A 20,837-nucleotide genomic window follows, 5' to 3' on the forward strand; every position below is an offset into this window, starting at 1 on the left:
ATTTAGCAGCACTCTGGATGTAAAGAACTGCTGAATTGCCAGAGCCAGTTGCTAAATCACTTGTCCTTTTCTTGGCAGCAATAAAGCTTTGCCCTGACCCAGCCTTACTTTGCTTATTAGGTCCAGTGGACTGGGGTGCCAGCACAGCACTGTTAAGAGCAGAGTTTGAAGCCAGTTACATGCTGATGCTAGCAGTGACAAACGACTCAGGCAAGTCATTTAACTTCCCTGTGTCTGTATGTTCCCATATGTAAAATAGTCATCATAAAAATATTCATGTACATTTTCAGGGTACTTTGTAATGTCGGCTTAAAGACTACTCTGTCAGCAGATGCTGTTATTATAGCAACCAGGGACTGATACCACTGTATCCTCAGAACCCTCATGTTAGCATTGTTTCCAACTCTTCTCTTTTTTTTTTGCCATTGATTCATAGGCAAGCCCCATGTATCACTAAAATCCTCACGTCTAGAGGCTGGTGCTGGTATTTCTGAATAGTGGAGGGCTTCCTGCAGCTTTATAATAAAAACAGGATAGCATTACGCCACCAGCATCTTAAACATAAATATGGGAATGTTAATTTAGAATCAATTTTGGGATGTTTCAGACTGTAAAGTTCTTTTAACTAGATCTCTGTTGAGGACAGAGGAGCACTTTATGGGACTGTAAATTTCATGCAAACAGTCTCTGTGAAATACAGGTTCCCCCTACACACTAGCTGTTCTCTCAATATCAATCATATGCCTTGCAAGTAATGTTTCACAAATATTCGGTAAATCACAGGAAAATGCTGGCAGTAATGTGAAATATGACATTCACTTGACTGTTTCACCAGAGGCCCCTAACAGGCCATTCTCCTGTCAGCACTAACATTTGTTATGGCTAATAACATTTTCAATCACAACTATTTTGGGAAAATGGATTTATTTTAAACCTCCTTCCCTGCAAAGGAGATCCTGAAAATGCCCTGCCAAGGACACAGGCTCCTTACAGAGCACAGACCGTTAATTCCCAGATGAAATTTCATCTCATCTTAGTTCTCAAACGTTGTTTCTTAGACAGCTTTTTGAAGACTTTGTTTGTTTGTTTTCGGGCACTGAGGTACATGTTCACCTCTTGGTCATTGCTTTCAGTCTGGCTGAGATAATAGCAATAGAGAGTTACTTTTGAGCGGGTATCTTGGGGATATTCCGGAACTGATTTGGGATTTTGCTCCAGATTCTCGGAAAAAAAAGGCTTAAGAACTTTGTGCATAGGAAATTGGTAATCTTGGTATTACATTGAAAGAAACTTCTTATTCTGAAACCTGAAGATTTTGTGTCATTTTAACTTTTTTTCTTTTAAACCACACTTTACATAGAACCTAAAATGGTGCTTTTCTTATGTAGGAAGTCCAAGAACTGTATTAGACAAAGCATGAATTCCTTTCTCATCCTCAAGCATGTTGCTACAGCTTGATGGAGGACAACATACCTGTGTTAATGTAGCTGTGACCTCATTCCTCTTTCTGCATCTGTCTGTGTACACAGACACTGGTGTTTAACTGCGATGCCCCTGGAGACTGGTCAGTCTCTTGAGGCCAAGCACATACACATTAGTGGAATTCTCACCTGCCTGAATGGAGAACTTAATCCTCTGATGTTTCATCCCCCTACAAAGTGTACCTTCACAATTGTCAAGGTGGACTAGGGGATACCATACTAAGCCAAAAGTGTGCTGAAGAATTTGGGCAAAATATGGATTGTTTTATTTAACACCTGTATGAAGGGATGGAAGGAAGTGCAGGCAAGGGGTGTTTCTGGACTGTCTTCTTGTCTATAGTTCTTATAATTTTAGGTTTTCTTAGATTGTTTAAAAACATGCCGTAGCAATTAGCTAAGAAAAAACAGGGCAAATGTCTGTCATGCCAAAGGGTCCCAAAGTGCTCTCCCACTGACAAGGCGAAGCACATCTTCCTGGAGTGGATGTGGACCCAGTCCAAATGACTGTCACTGCATCACACAAGTGAGGGCACGCTGCGCTGCTGTGCTAACAGGCATTTACAGCCCCCTTGACCCTGTCACTCCCCATAAATCCATACCTATTTGTGCTCTCATTTCACCCTAGTTATTCTCTGGCAGGTCAGACATGAGATGCAGTTTTCATATCATGAGGCTAGTGAGAAACCAAGGCTGGGGTAATGGGTAACATCAAAATTACTTTATTAACAGAGCAGAGAAGAGAGCTCCTGTGGTGAAGCCACCTGCCCTGGAAAATAATCTCAAGTCTGTTGCAAATTCATTGTGCAGCTTCAGACATACCAGGAACCCTCCTTTTGCCTCAGTTTTCCTATCTATGAAATGAGTATAAAGGAAAATGAGATTAAATTAATGGCTAGTAAGTGCTTTAAACCTAAATGATTCTGTATTATTTGCCAGATATTTCAAATCTGATTTTGGTAGAAACTCCTTAGTGCAGACTTATTCTATCTTCTAAGCCCTTTTTTAATTTCTTTCTGACTTTTCTCTAGGCAGAAGAGATTATGACTTCTGTCAAAGAGCAGGAAGCCATCAGGAGGCTCATGGTTTTCTTGCAGGAATGGGATAGTGCCCACAAAGTTGCACGAAGCCACATCCTGGACAACTTCATTAAAAGCAATGACAGCAAGACAGAACCAGAACTGGAGCTGGAGTTCTCCCAAGGAGCCAGCTTGTTTCTGGCTCGCCTAGCAGCATGGCTCAGGATGACGTATCTGCTTCCTTGGAGGTGGCAGGGGGATGGAGAGGAGGGGAAAGTTCACCAAAAAACTGTCTAAAGAGTAAGCTTCTGTATGGAGACATCCATATCCAGCCATGTTCTGCAGGGTTAAAAAAATCCCTATCTAAAGATGGAACTGAAGGGAGAGCCACATAACCTGTCTCTCAGGGACCTAGAATTAGTGGTTTTTCTCGTATTGGGATGCGCGTGCTGCCTGTAAAGGAAAGGTCCATGCTCTCTTGCATGAGAAAGTAGCCAGTTCAGACCTCCACATTGCCAAAGGCAGCCTGTGGGACATCACAGTGGTCTGTAGATCTCTCCTTAACCCTGTCAAACAGCTACACGTACAGCACATGCCTCAGCAAGCTGCTCAGGTCCATTGGCATCTTCTTATCTGCTGCAAGCGGGTGAGTATGGAATGTCACTGTGTGAGAGGTGCATGGGGAAGGCACACAAGGGTGAGCAGATAACATAACCAGTCGTTGGACATGTTTTGTGAGAGCTGTGTAAGAACTTCTGGCAAGGCAGGCCCCAGTCAGGCTTCTGGTAGGAATTTCAAATGCTCTCAAAACCAAACCCACTGCTTATCCACATCTCCAGAGCCACCGGCTCACCAACACAACGTGGAAGGAGTGTGGTGAGAGTCTGAGTGCAGAGATAGGGCCTTCTGTGCCTGTGGTTCTGAAATGAGCACAGGGTAAAATGGGAGCTGGTGACCTGCTGGCAGCAAAGCATCCTGCTGGCAGGCATCTGCCTCTGTGCTCCAGGCTGAGCCTCTCCGTGTTCCCTGCCTGGGCACCCGCACTCTGAAGCAGGAGGTGATGGTTCCTGGGAGCACGGCAGAAGTAGGTGACGCTTTTGGCTTTGTTCCCCCTATGCTTGCAGACACAGGTACCTTATCGAATTCCTGGAGATTGGAGGTGTCTTGATTCTCCTGGAAATACTAGGGCTGAACTACCAGAAAGAAGACGACAAGAGGGAGTCTGTAAAGCTGCTGCAGCTCATTGCAGGTGCTGGCAGGAAGTATAAGGAGCTCATCTGTGAAAGCTACGGTAGGCAGTGTGTCCAGACGTCCTTGTTCCTAATTCAGACAAGGATGTTCTCCCTTGACCTCTAGCCCCTGGGGCTGCTGGGGGTGCTGAGCCACTCCCTTCCCTCCATGTTCTGCTGGAAGGAGTGCAGAGTTTCAGCTGTTGTTGAGCTGTTGCGTTTCGTCCCCTCTCAGGTTGTACTCATTTTCTTTACACTCATTTCTTTTGATGCGGTAGTGCTGTCCTCCTGGTTGCAACTGCTCCAGTTAAAACCACAAAACAGTTTCCCTCCTTACCCGCAGCGTTCACTTGCTGCCCACTTTCCCAGACTTCCCCTCTTGGGTGTGGGAGGGTTTTGCGGTTTGTACCTTGGCTGGTGGAACATGAGCAGGTTGTCCCCAGGCAGCCCAGAAGGCCAAGAGCATCCTGGCCTGTATTAGCAACAGTGTGGCAGCAGGGCCAGGGCAGTGATCATCTCCCCGTACTCAGCACTGGTGAGGCTGCACCTCAAATCCTGTGTTCAGTTCTGGGCCTTTCACTACTAGAAAGACATTGAGGTGCTGGAGCCAGTCCAGAGAAGGGCAGCAAAGCTGGTTAAGGGTCTGGAGCACAAGTGTGATGAGGAACAGCTGAGGGAATTGGGGTTGTTTAGTCTGGAGGAGAAGGTTCAGGAGGGACCTTATCGCTCTCTACAACTACCTGAAAGGAGGGTGGAGAGAGGAGGTGTTTGGTCTCTTCTCCCAAGTAACCAGTGATAGGACAAGAAGTAACGGCCTCAAGCTGCACCAGGGGAGGTTTAGACTGGGTATTAGGAACAATTTCTTCACTAAAAGGGTGCTCAGGCACTGGAACAGGCTGCCCAGGGCAGTGGTGGAATCACCACCCCTGGGAGTGTTCAAAAACCACGTAGATGAGGCCCTTAGTGACAGGGTTTAGTGGTGGACTTGGCAGTGCTGGGGTAAAGGTTGGTCTTGATGATCTTAAAGGTCTTTTCCAACTGAGTTGATTCTATGATTCTATGATTTTGAAAGAACATTACAACACCTTTCTTCCTGTGGTTTTTTTTTTTTTCCTGGGCAGCAGAAGCCAAACCCCGTTAGCCATTGTGTAGCTCAGATTCCACTGTCAGAGGCCATGAGGTGATACTTGCCATCACAGAGAGACAAAGCGGCAGGATCATCAGAGGGATCCTTAGCAGTGCCAGACTCTGCTTGTGTAAATGCCCACGGAAGGGCCTTGGCCACATACTCCAGTTAGAATTTTGCCAACTGGTTTTACAAAGAACTTTTTCCTGGCTTCTGTTCTTCAAGCCACACTTCGAGTGCGATGTGGTGCTGGGTTCCTTCTGGGGTGACAGTAGAACAGCTGAGGTGGGTGATCCAGGCTCATGCAGGCACATGAGTTGGCGTCTCTTCCTCTGCACAGGGGTGCAGTCCCTTGCCAAGTTCTTGGCCACTTCCAACTCAGCAGAGGCTCAAGACGACACGCAGATTCTGCTGGACTCTTTGGGCCACAGCAATCCCAAGTACCAGAACCAAGTCTACAAAGGCCTCATTGCTGTGCTGCCATGCGCCTCCCCCCGAGCCCAGCAGCTGGCTCTGCAGACACTACGGGTCATGCAGGTAGGTCCTGGCCAAGGGCAGCGTTAGCTTCCCTGTGTGTCCTTCCTGCCCTGGAAGGCGCTGGCACGTCCTCCTTGGCATCGGGGCTGGAAGAGGACAGCCTGGAGTATGGTGTGAAGACTGTCCCTGTCACTCTGCCCTTTTTCCCCCAGGACATGGTGGGAGAGGCGCCCACAGCCGTGGTGGAGCCAGTGCTGGACGTGCTGTGCTCAACACACCTGCAGGTCCAGTATGAAGGTAGGACCCGTCCAGCTGCCCTGGGCAGGGGCTGGGGGTGCCTGGGGGAGGCTGTGGCGGGGGTTGGCCGTCTGCAGGCCTGGCAAGGTGTGGTGGGGGTGTGGGGAAGGGCACCTTGGGCAGGGGATGGAACGCCTCGCCCGTGCGGCTGCGGGACCGGATGGGCGGATCATCCCGCACGGGGCTGCGGCCGCCCTCGGCGCCGCGCTACCTCATTAGCATGCGATTCGTTAGCATTGCTCTCATTCGCATACCCAGGGTGCACTGCGGACCGGCGCCGCGGCCCCGTTGAAGCTGTCCGCTCCCGCGGGCACCGCCGGACCGGTGCGGGCCGAGCCCGTGTGCGCCGTCGGGAAGGGGGGCGGGATGGGGCGATGGGGACCGGGCGGGAGCGGCGGGGTCACCCTGTGCTACGGAGCGACAACCGGGGGAGGCTGCGTGTGCGAGGGAAGAGATCGGTATACTGTGGTTTCTCTTCAGATCGTATAAATCTTTCGCCTTTTACTAAAGATTTCCGTGGAGAGGAACAAGCACGAGTGTCGAGAAATTTTTTGAGGCTCCATTTCGATGGAGCTAACCCTAATCTGGTTAAAAATAGAACGGATGGTAGCGTATCAGGGGAAGCTACGGAGTGTCTAACTTCCAATGCTACAATGAGGGCAGCACAAACAAACAAACTCCTTTAGGGCTAAAGCAGCAGGGATCAGCAGTGGGGCTAAGTCTGGTCCTACTGCCCGCAGCGCCCAATTCGCTGCTCGGGCCTCTCTGCACCGCTCCTTTCCCCGCCGGCGGCGGCCGCCTCATCACCCTACCCTTGTCTGCCCAGAAGACGAGCGAACAGTCGGGCGGTCCCTTCCCTCGGCCCAGGCCGTGCAGCGGGGCCGCCGGGTCGTGCTCCGGGAGAAGCGGTTAGCTGGGGACCTGCCCCGGCCCCGCCGCGCCGTCCCGCCTCCCCGCCGCGCTCTGGTCCGTAGCCTCTCCCACAGCGGCTTTTTCGCCTCTGCGCGGCGCTGCCCGCGGGGACGAAGCGGCTCAACCTGGGCAGCGCCGGGTCCCCCCCGCTTCCGCTCATGGTCCCGCCTGCCCCGCTCCGTCGCCCCGCCCCGGTCCAGCCCACCCGGTCCCGCACGGCCCCGCTCAGCGCCGCGGCGGCGCAAGGGGGTGGGCTCCTCATTAGCATACCCAGGGTGCAGTGCGGGGCAGCGCCGTGCCGGCCCCGCTGCCGCCGCCGCTCTGGACCGGCGTGGCCGGCGGGCTCGGCCGAGCCGGGACTGTTGGTAGCCGCGGCGAGCTGGTGTCGGGCGGGTGGGAGGCGTAGGACAGAGCGGGGGTCGCCGTGTCCTATGGAGCAGTAGCTGAGGGTGGGTAGGTGTGCAGGCAAAAAGTGTAGCCATACTCTGGTTTCTCTTCAGATCGTATAAATCTTTCGCCTTTTACTAAAGATTTCCGTGGAGAGGAACAAGCACGAGTGTCGAGAAATTTTTTGAGGCTCCATTTCGGTGGAGCTACCCCTATTTTGGTTAAAAGTAGACTGAATTATACTTGTGTACCGAGGGTGGCAAGGTAGCTAGCAGCGGTGGTGCGGTCTGATGGGGGAGACAGGGTTTGGCGCGGGAGAGAAGCAAGGTCCTATCGTGGGACTGAGACGGGCGGCGGAGCTGCCCCAGCGTCTCAGCGCCGCCCGACGCCGCATTGTCATGCGCCTTATTAGCACTCCGTTAATTTGCATACCCAGAGCGCAGCGCGGGGCTGGGAGCGGGCAATCGGGTGTCGCCCTGAGCTCTGGGTCGCGGGGCAGGCGGGCGGTGTGGCGGGGGAGAGGGGCGGAGCATACTCTGGTTTCTCTTCAAATCGTATAAATCTTTCGCCTTTTACTAAAGATTTCCGTGGAGGGGAACAAGCACGAGTGTTGAAAATTTTTTTGAGGCTTCACTTCGGTGGAGCTAACCTTATTTTGGTTAAAAATAAAGTAGATAGTTTGCAGAGGAGGTGAGAACCGTTGGTTTTCCAGCGCTTTGAGCTTGGGGTGGGAGTCTTGTTTTTTACCATGATCCTTGCCTTTCCTCTCTCCTCCAGCCATCCAGCTGCTGAAGGTCCTCATGGCCCATCAGGTCCGCCCAGCACTGCTGGGGGGCCTGGTGGCGTTACTGACACCACCCTGGAGGAAAGAGTTCACCTTCTGCAGCGAGACCGCCAAAGGTAAAAGAGCCAGGCAAGGCCTCCCGGTCCGCAGCAGGCTGCAGCCTGACAGGGCGCCCAGCGAGGGGTTTTCCCCAGGGTCCCTTAACTCCTTCTGCAGGGCTTAGCCATCACCCTGACTCGTAGGGGAGAGGCTCTTTGAGCTGTGGGCATCATGCACACAGAGCCTTGCAGGGTTTTATGTATGATATGTAGCCATAGGGTGTCCCTAAGGTGTGTTTCCTGAAAAACTACATCCTCCTTTCATGCTAGCAGTGTCACTCCCTTCAAACATCTTAGAAGTGTTTCAAAAGCATCATTCTCACCTTCCTAATGTTCCTCATGCAGACCCAGCCGCACTTGGCCTGAAGGAACCCAAGCTGGTGTATACTCAGCAGGCAGCTGCTGCAAAAATCGTTGGGTAAGAAACTCAGGGGTACAAAAGGAGCACAAAAGGGACCTTAGAGAAGAGGCTCCCTTTGGGTAGAAAAGGACATCAGTCACCCAGTGGAAGAATGTAGTGCCTATGACTGAGTACAGACTCTTTAATGAAATTCGGCCAATTGTACTAGAATTGGTTCATTCAGTATGAATTTCCTGCAGTGTCCACAAGATAGTGCTATCGGAACACTTTTCCTGCAAAAGCAGATGACAGAAAGCCCTTGGTGGGTAGGGAGACATCCGGGACTGTCTTCCAGGGATGTGCTCATGGAAGTGATGTTGGTGGCATTTGAGCCCTAGGTTCATTATGGTCACACAAGAAATTTGCTGGGCTTTAATCCACACCTGGAAGCTCCTGCCAATCATTAAACAATCGTTTCTCTGCAAGCCCACATGTTAAGTGATTGCTGTGTCACACACAGCCAAACATTTCGTGTTTATTTTGAGGCTATCCTGGCTGTTGGTGTCACTGGGGCAGGGTCAGAACACACCGTTTGCCACTGAGGTCACACCAAGAGGCCCAGCTTCATATTTATTGCGTGCTTGTTCCCACATACAAGGCGGGGGCTGATGGACTATCTCCTTGCAGTGTCTTAGCCAAGGAGTCAGCAGAAGTGGCTGAAAAGCTGATCCAGATGAAGGTGGTACATGGCCTGATGGTTGCTGTGGGGAACCTGGATCATGTGGTCAGCCAGAGATATGCCAGCATATCCCTGGAGGTGAGCATGGTGGGACATCATAGCGTGGGGTGTGCTCCCAGAGCACCTGAGGAGGAAGGCTCCGTACAGTTTTGGGGTTTTGGTTGGTTGGCTTTTTTACCTAAGCATAGCAGGAAGGCTTATTCGCAAAGGCAGGAGCAATACTTCCTTCAGGGAAGAGCTGTATTTCCACTCCTGCCACTCACCACACACAGGATACTGGGAAGCCAAAGCTGGCCCTCACGCCTCTGTTCTACCCCCAGGCTTGCTGTGGGGTGCAAGCACACAGAGATAAGGGGCTAACCAAGACAATTTGCCTGGAAAAAGGCTATTTTTCCCCTGCTGGTGCTGGCCTGCCCCAGCACAGCTCTGCCTGGACCATGCGGTCGGTAGAGGAGAAGGGCTGAATAAACAATGGCTGAGAACCAGACTGCTCAGCTCCCTGGTGCAAGCAGGCACAAACAGCGCAGCAGGATGAACTTCCTAGCAACTACTGCACTTTAACACAGTATAGTGCTTTTAAGCATCCTCCCTCTGTTTGTCAATGGAGGTAGGAACTGGCACTGGGGAACAAGGTGAGGCTTGAATAGGGACCCACAAGTTCCTCTTCATGTGTTCATGAACTGCCACTACTAAAGGAGGTGGTCAGGGACTCACTGGCATGTGACACAGGTTATCTGAAGCCATACCATCTCTGCAGCTCTACCCTCTATACCCACTCCCTACACATCAACTCTCTGGTCTGTTACAGTATTTTGTCCATACATTTCCCTTCGTGGAGGAGTGCGTGAAGAATGCACTAGGACCCACACTGTTCCAGCACTTCATGGTAAATATGCCTCTCTTATGGGATTGAGTAGTGACCCCAGGACCTTGGTCTGTTTTGCAGGGATGTAGGGTCTGGATTTCATAGGGAAAAAGCCTGTCAGTAGATTTCAGTCAGGGACTTTTCACAAGAAATCTGGTCGTGCATAAGAGCCCAGAACTAAGACCCCCTTTGAGAAGCATTTGCTTTCAATCTCAGTGGTCATGAAGATAATTGCTCTTCAAGACAGAGCAAGGAGGTATCTCAGACCACTGCTACTTCTGCAACAGCAGGAAGGTAATGTCAAAGTCTGAGCTGAAGGGCCACTAAGGCAAGAAGTGACTTGAACTCCTCTAAGTCAGGTTGCTCTTGACTGGCTGTACAGATTAGTAACCAATGTTGGGACCAGGGAGGGAAGGTGGAACAAATCACGGGCAACATTTTGTTCCTTGCACCCAGGCCCATCCTTACTCATCCCAAAACAGCACTGGGCAAGGCTGGATAATCCACTTGGTGCCCCCACAGCTGGGGGAATAATCCTGTCTGGGTTGAAGTATCCCTTCTCAAACTGCTTGTCACTGCTGCTTACCCACATCCCATTAAGACCCTAACTCTTCTGCTGCCTTTTCCAGGACAGCCCTGAGACCTGGTACACAAAATTGGATCCCTTCCATGCAGAACTACTGGCCTCCAGTGTAATAGATATCCCTTAGAGGCATGGCAAGGATACAGTCCACAGGTGTGTGCACAGCTGCTGAGGGCATAGTCACTTAAATGACACCCTTAACTTTCAGGGGGAGAAGGTAGCTTAGGGAGCAGATGAGGGTGGGGGGTTTAGGGAAAGAGAGAGTAATGGTAGAAGGAGCCCTTTGTAATCTGTTGTTTGCAGCATGCTAGCCATGGGAAATTATGTGAAGTCCTGGGACTATCTTCAAATCCTAAGTAAACTCCAGGGATACAAGGGAGTCTCACGGGACCCTTCCTACTTACCTGATGTTGTAAGAGCTGAGCCACTCACTACATGCTGAGCTTTGCTCAGGTGCAGGATAGGTACCCTCTAAACCAGCTTCCCCCTTGCTCAGCAAGTTCTAGCCAGCAGGATCTCAAAATTGCAAGACAAGATTTATTTTGAGTGATTTTTAAACATGACAAGTGTAAAGACTTTACAAAGAAACTTTACCAAAGACATCAGCCTCTCTCTACACCACCTGTAAGTCTTTAGGGGCTGTTAGACTTTACCAAAATCAGCAAGAAATATATTTTATAAAGCTAAAAGATAATTAAATTCAAGAACATTTATTTCTCAAACTTCTTAAAATAGCAGTGTTTTATAATTACATAGAAGTCAGTTTTCTTTCTAGAAAAGCCAGACTTGCAACAGTTTTGCAATGTTTCAAGCACATCTGGAAAGGTTTTATGTACACTAGAAAACTATACATGTGTATCTAGTTCAATCAGAAGAGACCATTGTCACTAGCAAAGGGCCAGAAGGGAGACATCTAGCAGACTCTCAGCCCCCTCCCCAGGCCTTGCAGGGGTGTTTCTAGCACTCTGCCAAGTACCCTGCCACCAGGCCATGAAGAGGGAGAGGCTACCATGCTCTCTACCCTCAGGCACGCATGACCTGCGGACACTCTACCACATTGAAAATAGGAGTGACACAAACCACCAACAAACATGCAAGACATACAGAGGACTGCTTGTGAACCAGGTTTTGCTGTATTTACTAAGGCCTCTTCCATCTCATCTGCTTGCTGGCTTGCTCCTCCAGCTGCATAGCAGTCCCCAGCGCATCCAGAGTTTCTGTAAAGGAAGACAAGAGTGACAGGGTGACTGACCTGGCAGCTGAACTCCCTGGCCCGGCTGGCCCCCCTCAGCAAGGCTCGGCAAGAGCCACAGAGGGAAGTGGAGTGGGCAATAACTGCTAGGCCAACATCAAATCCTGCCTCATCCCACAAAGCTCTTCAGTTGTACTTGTTCATTTCTACTCATCAGTAGTTGCAAGCCTGCAGTTTGCAGTTCAGACTAGATGCCACTAATCCAGCCATCCCAGAGGGCCAGAGATTTCCTCAGCCTGTAAGGCAGAGAGGGCCACAGGGTATTTACTCTTATCTTGTCACCACCCTAGATGGTAAATGGAGAGACACAGCTATGGGGCTGCATTTGAGATGGGAGGACAGTCAGGGCTGTTTAAGAAAAAAAGTTACTATTTCAGGTTGACAGTTCACTTTGATGCCACAAGTTTCAGCCTCAAAAAAATCCTCTTAAAAAAACCAACCCAAAAAAAAAAGGGGAGGGAGGGGTGAAGAAGACACACACCCCCCACCAAAAAAAACCCAACACACCAAAACAACCCCAAAACCAAACCTTTAAAAAACCCCAAGCCCTCACAGGCCTGTTTTTGGGGCAAAGACTATGCCAGCTGTAATGGCTGGAGTGGCAATCAAAGCCCAAGTTACTGCAACAGTGGCAGAAAGGTAGCAGTTACCAGCTTAGCTTCCCCTGTCCCAAGCAGGCAGTCTAACCTGGCACTAACCATGTGTCAGCCAAGCCCATGCATCTGCCTTGCTGTCTCCCTGCCACCCCTGCTCCAATGAAGGTGGGCAGGGCTAAGGAAACAGGCAGTTGACATATTCCTGTGCTGAACTGGAAAGTCTCCAAACTGGCTCAGAACTAACAGCAGGGGGGTTTCATGGCACATTAATGAATGGCCTATACTAAGGCAAAGGCATGCCAAACTGAGGTGTTGGCAGACGTGGCATCTCAGTATATGTCTGACAGATTATTGATGGAAGCGGATGGGTATCAAAGCCTGATGTCCATGAAAACAGGAGTAAAAACAAGGGGCACACCTCTATGAATCCCTAGAATATGGCACTGGGACCTATTTCTCAAAGTCTGGGTTTTGGCTAAGGCAAAAGGTAAACTATATAACCAAACTATGCAAACAGACGAGCTCATCTGGTCTTTGTGAGCACTGCGTTCTGCTTAAGGGAAGGCAGTTTTATATGGCAGTAAAAGACAAGTGGAAGTTTCTAGCCAAAATTTTACTTTGGAAAGTGCAGACAATAGGACATTTCAGATCTGTCCCTGGGATCAGCAAGGAAAGTGATCTGAATCATAAGCTAAGCAGAAAGACTGGGTGCTTAAACCCCCAGAGGTATGCTGGTATAGTGACAGTGCTAGTCAGAGGCAGGCACTAACATACCTCCAACACTCAGGAAGTTTCTTGAGCTCTCCTCTACAAAGTACTTAGCTCTGCTCACAAAGGTCTCAAGATCGTAGTCTGGCTGCTCTGTGATTCCCAAGAGGTAGTCGAGTTCAGTTGCCAGTCTCTGTTATTTACAAGGATTACAATAAGAAATTGACTTTCTGGAAATTCAATTTGTTTCCTCAAACCTGGCACATCAATCAACAGAGCCAAGCTTCTACAGAGCAGTACCAGTCCGTGCTCACTAGCAGCAAGTAGAGGTTGCTAGGTGGAGGGGAAGGAGGACTGGCTGGCTGCAAACACTGAAATGCTCCAGTTTAACCAGTTGGGCAGGAAACCACAGGAAAGTTAGCAGTGAGGAAAAAGTAACACCATAGTACAGCATCTTGCATTACAGCCCACAGCCTCCCCAGCAGCACTTGGCTCAGACAAGCAAGCTGCTATCAACATGCAGGATGCAGCCTAGGCCACCCTTGCCTCTTCCACATACCTGTTTCAGTTCTTTAAGCTGTTCTACAACCTTCTCCTCCCGTTCACTAATTTGAGTCATAGCCTCACGAAAGCTGAACATGTGGGGAGAGATATCTTCCTCCTCATCCTTGCAGAGCTGCAAGAAATGGTCCAAGTAAGAACAGCAAGTTGCTCCCAGCTTTGAGACCTGTCCAGCCCACTGCACACACATACATTGTATTGAGGACATGAGCATTCTGTTTCCTCATTCTCAGTCTCCATCTGATTTTGTGTTTCACCGCCTCCATTATGAGGGCTGAGCTCTTTCACCCTGCAACAAAAAGATTTGTCACTCAAACTCTTCCTCCAGCAGTTTCTGGGCTACAGCATCACAGAGCAGCTACTGCAATCAATCGGTGTTCAGCAAGAAACATTCAACTGCACTTCAGTTCCACATTACCCCACCCAGAACAACTCACATGGGCAGAAATCTCAGAGGTCTGGGGGAAGGAAAGCCGAGATGTTTGTCTCCAGAACCTCTCCTAGAGAGAAACATCCAGGTACACAATGCTAACTGCAGCAAAGCCTTTCACAGAAGCTGTTTTCCACATGTCAGCTTGGTTTATCATGACCAACTAAGAGAAGTTAGTATGGAAAGAAAAGGTTAAGGTTGACTTTTCCCCAGATGCCCACTGTGCCGGAATAGATCTAGAAGGAGGAAAGTGATGGCTGATGACATGGTACACCAGCTGGGCATTTCATTCCAGTTACTAGTGTCAGATTCACATTTCCAGTCAGTTTCAGCCTAATACCCCTTTCTTAGAGCTTGAACTTGCCCTGTACACTGGCTAAGAACCCAATGGGCCCAACTCAAGGCTAGAATCTTACTGAAGCATGCTAAGTCAGATGTTGCACTTTGTTCTGTACTTTCAGGTGAGCAGGAATAGCTGTCCACTAATAGGAAAAAGTGCAACTTCAATCCAGAACCAAATCTGGGAATCTATCAAGATTCACAGTGTTCCTGAATGCTTATGACAAGCGTTACGATACACCCTTTCAGAGAGTGGAATGCTTTCCAGGAAGGAACCAGCAGCCTTTTGTGAACTAAATGAAGGCAAGCTACCAAGCCTGAGATGTGCAAGTATCATTTTGTTAATACATGACAATAGTCAAGTCTTATCTTTACTTGTCACTTCACTGGAGAGATGTAGAGGCATGTAAAGCAGAAACCAGGAGGCACCCACTGCTCTGTCACAAGGGTTCCAGCTATTAGCAAGACACCCAGGGAAACCTGGGGCTTGGTCCCTGCCAATCTACCTTGCCCTGCAGGTAGCCAGGGTCAGCTGTGGGGCACTCCAAACACACTCCCACCATCTGCTTAGAAGCATTTGAGTTCTCCAGGTCCTCCAGATTTCACCCAAAGCCTCCAAGGTGCCATACTAAAGTCCATCAAGAACAAGGTGTTTTGTGCCATCTGTAGGGCCCTGTCAGGGACACATTCTTAGCACACATCTACAGATGGGACCTAAAGTAATCCAGAAAGTAAAGGGCATAGAGGTAACCGTTCAGGACAGAGTAAACTCCCTACAAAAACCAGGGCAGTCAAGTCCAGCATAACAGACTCCTCCTCTGGGGAAAGGAAGCATTAGTCACAGTCTTATACAATCTCTATTATGTCTCACACAGAACACCTGGGTCAGTTTCATAAGACAGCTCTAAGCTAATTTGCTCCTAACAAACAAGCTCCAAATCATCATTACAAACAATACAAGAGAACTTGAGGTTCCAAAGGTCAGATTAAAAACAGCCAAGACACCTTCTGCAACAAGAATAAAATCCCCAAGTCATAGAGGCCATTACCTGTCAGCATATCTCAATGTGTTTAAGGTGTATTCACATGAACTCATGCCTGGAGAAATCATTGCTATCTGCAAACAGAACAGAAGACCTTAGTGACTCCCTCATCTGACTTTCATTCCTGTTGATGGTCCCACAGATCTCAGCAGGTAGCTGGGACACATTAGGGCAAAGGGTCAGAGTTGAGCCATTCTGTCAAGTCGATTTTAGTTTATAGTTCTGTGGGACATACCAGTGACCCTGTATCCAGCTTTCCACTGGCTTTGCATACACCCACAGTGCTGCACCTCCACAGGGAGCAAAGCCCTTTGAGAGCACACCAGGCTCTATTCTACATTCACTGTATGAAAGTGACTTTTGCAGCCCCGCTTCTACCAGGGCTAGGCATAGCTCACCACTTCTTCTCAGTCACCATAGGTGAATGGAGGAGGAAACTGTATGACTTTTTTCCCCCCCCAGAGAAGTGAAGCTTTCTGCCTTTAGAGCCCCCTCATTCCAGAAGATCACACGACTATCCATCCAGTAAAATCACAGAACCCATAAGCAGTGTGTTTGTGCCATGCACATACTCACCATACAGGTCCTCGAGTTTGTTCCTATGAAGGAGTCTCTCAGCACCTGGGTCAGCTTGCTCTCCCGGAAAGGGGTGTGAGACTTGTTCTGCCCTAAAGCTCGGATACATTCCTGATAAAAGACAAGTCTTGTGAATGCAGTATCTGCATCTCTTCTCAACCAGCTCTGCAAGCCGTCAACCACAAGTTGCTGGTAAACCCAACAGGCTGGAGAATGGTCATCTCTATTACTCTAAGTACTTCATAGCCTTTAAATATACTCTAGGTTTTTGACTGTCACAAGACAGCTGGTATATCCATTGTATGTAAAAAAGACAACTTGAATGAAGCTTGAAATGGCTGTATCAGTGTCTGGCCTGACAATACTGCACCACTTTCCTGGAAACACTCTAAATGGAATTATACACCATTTTCAGGGTTCTTAACATACTAAACTAGGATTTTTGGGGCTGCTCTTTTCCCTTGCACTGTAAAGAAACAGAACAGATAACCTCCGAGTTGATCAGAATTCATTAGCACTATTTGCTGCCTGAGCTATAGCTTACCTTCAAAGCCAGCAAGCTTTTATTGATCTCTGCACCTTCCATTCGTGTCTGCCGATCAGCACTAGATGTGTCTGCACCCCTCTCATTCCCTGCCAGATCCACTAAGGAAAATTTGCCAAACAGTTTCCCTCTTCGGCGTAGCAGGATTTGGAAGCAGGCGTGCGACCGGGAAGAGCTGGCATTTGCAAATGTCTGCCCAGATGTCCTGCAGCAAAGATGCAAACAAGCATTAGAACTGTGTCCCAGAAGATGCAACAGGTCCTGACAGTGCTAGCCAACACCTGCAACCATTCAATGAAGTTGTTAAACCTCCCAGGCTTTATCCCACACATTGGTACTTCAAGTTTGCACAAATTATGGAATTACCTCTGACAGAAGAGCACGGAAGGGCTGCTGTGAGAAACATGAACCTGCACTCCAGTTGTGGAGATTTAAGGCTATTTAAGCTGCCTGGCTCAACTCAGCCAGCCCTTCTGGCTGCTAATGCCTTACATTTGGAGCTGGAAGACATGCCTTCAGCACTGCAGCTCTCTGCCTCAGAGCAGGCCACATGTCATTTTCCTAATGCATTTGCCATTACACAGTAAGCTCAGCCAAGCTCCCCACTAAACAGCATTAGTTGTGATAGCACATTACAGTCATGGTAAATCCCCTTCTCCAGCCAAGCTGGCGTGGCATTTACCTCTGCTGTGCAGCTGCACATCCCCCATCACTGCAAGACACGGACTGGAGGCTTAAAAGTTACCATAAACCTGTGATCTTCACTGCCATTTATTCCCTAAGAAGGTTGGCAGGTTCACTGTCCCACCTGTGTCCCTACTGCTGGAGGAAAGGAAGAGAGGTTGTCCTAAAGCAAGGTAGGAACCTGTAACGTTAAACCCTTCTTGGTTGAACTGTCAGCCAAAAAGCACGCAGAGCAGAGTGCTGAATGAGCTTTCAGGATGTGCATATCTGCACATGCGGTGCAGTACACAAGCCAAGGGGTTGTCATTTGCCTGGTAATGTTTCCACAGCAGTTGACGCTTAACTGAGACTTGAGATACAGATTATAGCTCTGATTATAGAGAGTACAGTGGGTGAGCTGCTCTGACCACAGCCTTCCTGCCAGGATGATGAACCCAGCGTGCAGCTGTCCCTTGGCACCTGCTCTCAAAGATTCTTTAGACAAGATCCCTGAACAACATGCAGCATTTTTGTTGCCATTGGAACAGCTCATCTGTCCCTCAGTTAAGCCAAAGCATTTTTCAACTGTAGGTTGATGCCAGCTGCTCTTCCTTGATCTTACAAGCCCACAGGGAGCTACTTGTGTTCCTGTAAGCTAGCTGATACTTCTAGAAAGCAGCTACTGCTTAGCTTAGCTGTGACACCAGGGCAGCCATCTCCTCGTGTGAACAGTTCTGCTCTTCTTGGAGTTACATGAGGACATAGGAACCATGAACTCTGACTTTCTCTATGGAAGGAAGGCTAAACCCAGCGCTACTAGCCACCTTCTTGGATTCATGCAGAGGTGCTGCTCAGTGCCTGTCTTACTGGGAAAAACAAGCTTCTATTTAAGTCTCTAAGCACTAGCTACAGACTTATTTTTTTCTAGACATAAAGATGCAACAGGACATGACTATTCTGATTGGTTTTAAGGCACCAAACCTGCAGGCAGTGCCCATCTCAATCATTCTGATGACATCCTCAGCACAGCTGACTTGTCTCTCTTGGAGACCAACGACCTGGACCTGCTGCTTGCCATCCTCCAGGACTCGAAGCTTTGTCTTCTTGTTCAAGAGGTCGAACACCTATATTCAGGTAACAAGATTGAGGCAAATCTGAACAAAGTCTCCTTGTACTTTGTGCCATCTTTATACAAAGCTATATAGAAACAGGACTTTTAAACAGAGCCTTTCAATTCCAAATACACCATGAACAACAGATTATATAGAACTATAGAAACTGGTAAGTAGTAAGTTAAGTTTCACTCAGCTATTTATGAAACATTCAACCAAAGAGGTCAGGTCAAGATTAAAAATAGTAAATCTTACCTTTCCATTGTATATTTCAAAGAAAGTCACATAGACTTCCAGTTCCTGACTCCTGTACCTGGGCTGGTTTAGGAGGAGGAAGACATCTTGAGCTAGTGAGGGAAGGCAGAAGTTCAGTTAACCAGTTTAAATGATGCTCTAGTTGCTATTTGATCTACTTTCAAATACTGCACAGCCATAAAGCAGTGTCTAGCAGCTGGATGGCACTCATCCTCAACAAATGCTAGTGAAACAGTGCCGTGCCACCATCTGGAGAACAGTATCAGCAGCGTCCTCATCCAGGGACTGAAAACACAGAGGGATACAGAAGTTTCTGCTGCTAACGTCCCCTGCAGACAGCAGTCCTCACTGCTGTGGGGCGATGCTGGGATCTGCTATTGTTTTGGACAGGCTTGAAAGAGTCATGTATTTGTGTTTCATGCATCCCTGAGCACCCGCATTGCTGCTGTTTGGAGACAATCCACCAGATTAGCTGACCCTTCGGCTGGATCCAGTGCAGTAAAGACTTTACTTCAGGGCCAGTCATAACTAATTTTCATAGACTAGCAAACAGTTGCTCTTGTTTCAGCTGCCTTGCTACACACAGACTAGTTTCACAATATGCCTTTCTAAAGGAGAGGTAGAGGAGGTTAAGGTTCATGGTGCTTTCTAGGTCAAGGAGGGGCTTCTAAAGCATCTGTTTTCTGGAATGATTTTGTATGTGCTGGGGTTTTTTTGCATCTAATGCTTACGGGAAGCGGAACATTTATGTGCTTTCTGTATAAAAAGCTTTGCATTAGAAATGGGTAGGGTTGTGTTGCATTCAAGTCAGATATTGCCAAACACCATCCTGAGTTTAAGACAAAAGCACAGCAGAAGAATCAAAATCAGATTGTCCAGCCCAACAAATGCCAAAAATAGAAAATTGTCATCTCTTTGCCTCAAAAAGACGACAATTCTTCTGGTGAGTTAACTGTGGATCTAGAAACTTCCAGGCTGGATGGAAAATATTTTGTGAAGCTGAAAAGACTAATCGTACCTCCTGCCACGAATACCACTACTTACTACTGGAAACACAAATGCTTTATGTACCTTCTACTGGAAACATTTTAAATAAAGCATACGCAGCCAGATCTTATCTAAGAAAAACAAGCACTCGTTTGATTTTCATATCTAAAGAATCAACTTACATGCAAAAGCATATATGCCCTTTGAGGCATTCTGTGTTCTCCCAGAGAAGTCTCCACCCATAGTCTGTGAAGAGAAAAGGCCAGACGTAATGCGTGGTACAAACAAGTCAGGCTACCTGATTGTAGTCCCAAAAACATACTAGGAAGTTACTGTATATGTGTATATATATGTGCTCTGATGTCAATGAGATGATTAGAACAGTGCAATTCAGGATAAAATTAGTTTGCCGCTTCCCTATCAGTTCACAAAGAAGCTCTGGACTATGCAAAGCAACAGCTGAATGCCTGCAAGGGTCTGCAGTGCGGCACAAAGCAGTTGTTCCTTCAAGGAGAAAGGCATGGCCTTGACAGTGCAACCCAATTGCCTCTGGTCAGAGGAAATAAAGCCTCATTTCTTAGGGTGTAGGTTAAGTAATGTTTTCATTGCTACTTGCAAAAGCTCACATGTGGTATCAAAAATGAATCAAACTTCTAGATCAGACAATGCCTTTAACTCCCTTGACCAAAATACCTTTAATCCCAATGTTTTCATTTGGTGCTGTCCTGGTAGCTTGCTCTACCATCTTGGTATGAAACTGCCTCAATTTTTACAACATGACTCAGTCAGAGTCATAAAATGGTTTGTGTTGGAAGCGACCTTAAAGCTCATCCAGTTCCAACCCCCTGCCATGGGCAGGGACACCTTCTGCTAGACCAGGTTGCTCCAGGCTCCATCCAGCCTGTCCTTGAACACTGCCAGGGATGGGGCAATCCCATGACACAGGCAGTTTACCAGAGTTTAAGAGGCAGCACTCCAGTCTCATGCTACAGCTATTGTCCTTGCACTACTTCTGCACCCTAGTGAAAGGGACTTCACTGCCTGTGATTTTAGTGCCTCACCTTTGTATTGCTGTAACGATTCTCAGATTAGCACGTTTGTTTGCCCATTCCAGTGCAACGGAGGCAGCCTATGTCCAAACTTCTATAAACTTCCAAATTTCCTTTAAGATTACGGGAAGAAATCTACAGCTCACTGCATATCACTAATGATAGGAGATCCTAGCCTAAAACTTGGCTCTAACACTGGAATGACAGCGACTGTCTGATTACTCAAACTGGCAAGCTAGCCTAACTTAGTCCAGATCACTATGGTCTGAGGTAAAGGCTTCTTGCAGAGTAAGACAGCAGATTTGACTCCACAGGTCTCTTGAAGCTGCAACTGGTAGACTGGAAGGAGTGGTTAGAAAGTGAACACACTGATTTACTCACTTCACAG

General features: G+C 48.3%; 2 protein-coding genes and 3 non-coding genes across 14 annotated transcripts in view; 4 read left to right on the forward strand and 1 right to left on the reverse strand.

Annotated features, from left to right (window-relative positions):
• ARMH1 (armadillo like helical domain containing 1) overlaps positions 1–20,837 on the forward strand; it is a 24,834-nt gene continuing 3,997 nt past the window's right edge. The window contains exons 1-13 of one of the 8 annotated variants that reach the window (XM_030494531.1): positions 1–210; positions 2,510–2,727; positions 3,075–3,143; positions 3,622–3,788; positions 5,193–5,389; positions 5,542–5,626; positions 7,703–7,825; positions 8,153–8,225; positions 8,835–8,964; positions 9,695–9,772; positions 10,381–10,487; positions 10,549–10,551; positions 14,343–14,364. In XM_030494531.1, coding sequence (XP_030350391.1) covers positions 2,522–2,727; positions 3,075–3,143; positions 3,622–3,788; positions 5,193–5,389; positions 5,542–5,626; positions 7,703–7,825; positions 8,153–8,225; positions 8,835–8,964; positions 9,695–9,772; positions 10,381–10,461 — 1,209 coding nt within the window. In that variant the 5' untranslated portion in view covers positions 1–210; positions 2,510–2,521 and the 3' untranslated portion in view covers positions 10,462–10,487; positions 10,549–10,551; positions 14,343–14,364. The other 7 variants (XM_030494530.1, XM_030494533.1, XM_030494535.1 and 4 more) reach the window with 7 other exon arrangements.
• LOC115612394 lies at positions 6,087–6,201 on the forward strand. The gene has a single exon (XR_003992993.1). It is a non-coding gene; the product is annotated as a U5 spliceosomal RNA (small nuclear RNA).
• On the forward strand, positions 7,019–7,133 carry LOC115612388. Its single transcript, XR_003992988.1, has one exon. It is a non-coding gene; the product is annotated as a U5 spliceosomal RNA (small nuclear RNA).
• Positions 7,457–7,571, forward strand: LOC115612392. The gene has a single exon (XR_003992992.1). It is a non-coding gene; the product is annotated as a U5 spliceosomal RNA (small nuclear RNA).
• The window catches only part of KIF2C (kinesin family member 2C), a 19,056-nt gene continuing 9,068 nt past the window's right edge, over positions 10,850–20,837 (reverse strand). The window contains exons 12-21 of one of the 3 annotated variants that reach the window (XM_030494515.1): positions 19,583–19,646; positions 18,414–18,505; positions 18,028–18,170; positions 16,384–16,588; positions 15,840–15,950; positions 15,270–15,337; positions 13,644–13,740; positions 13,450–13,566; positions 12,957–13,083; positions 10,850–11,551 (exon numbers count right to left, since the gene is read on the reverse strand). In XM_030494515.1, the coding sequence (XP_030350375.1) occupies positions 11,475–11,551; positions 12,957–13,083; positions 13,450–13,566; positions 13,644–13,740; positions 15,270–15,337; positions 15,840–15,950; positions 16,384–16,588; positions 18,028–18,170; positions 18,414–18,505; positions 19,583–19,646 (1,101 nt within the window). In that variant the 3' untranslated portion in view covers positions 10,850–11,474. The remainder of the gene's footprint in view (positions 11,552–12,956; positions 13,084–13,449; positions 13,567–13,643; positions 13,741–15,269; positions 15,338–15,839; positions 15,951–16,383; positions 16,589–18,027; positions 18,171–18,413; positions 18,506–19,582; positions 19,647–20,837) is intronic. The other 2 variants (XR_003992598.1, XM_030494516.1) reach the window with 2 other exon arrangements.

This window comes from Strigops habroptila, chromosome 8, assembly GCF_004027225.2.
Source record: "Strigops habroptila isolate Jane chromosome 8, bStrHab1.2.pri, whole genome shotgun sequence".
Lineage (NCBI taxonomy): Eukaryota > Metazoa > Chordata > Aves > Psittaciformes > Psittacidae > Strigops > Strigops habroptila.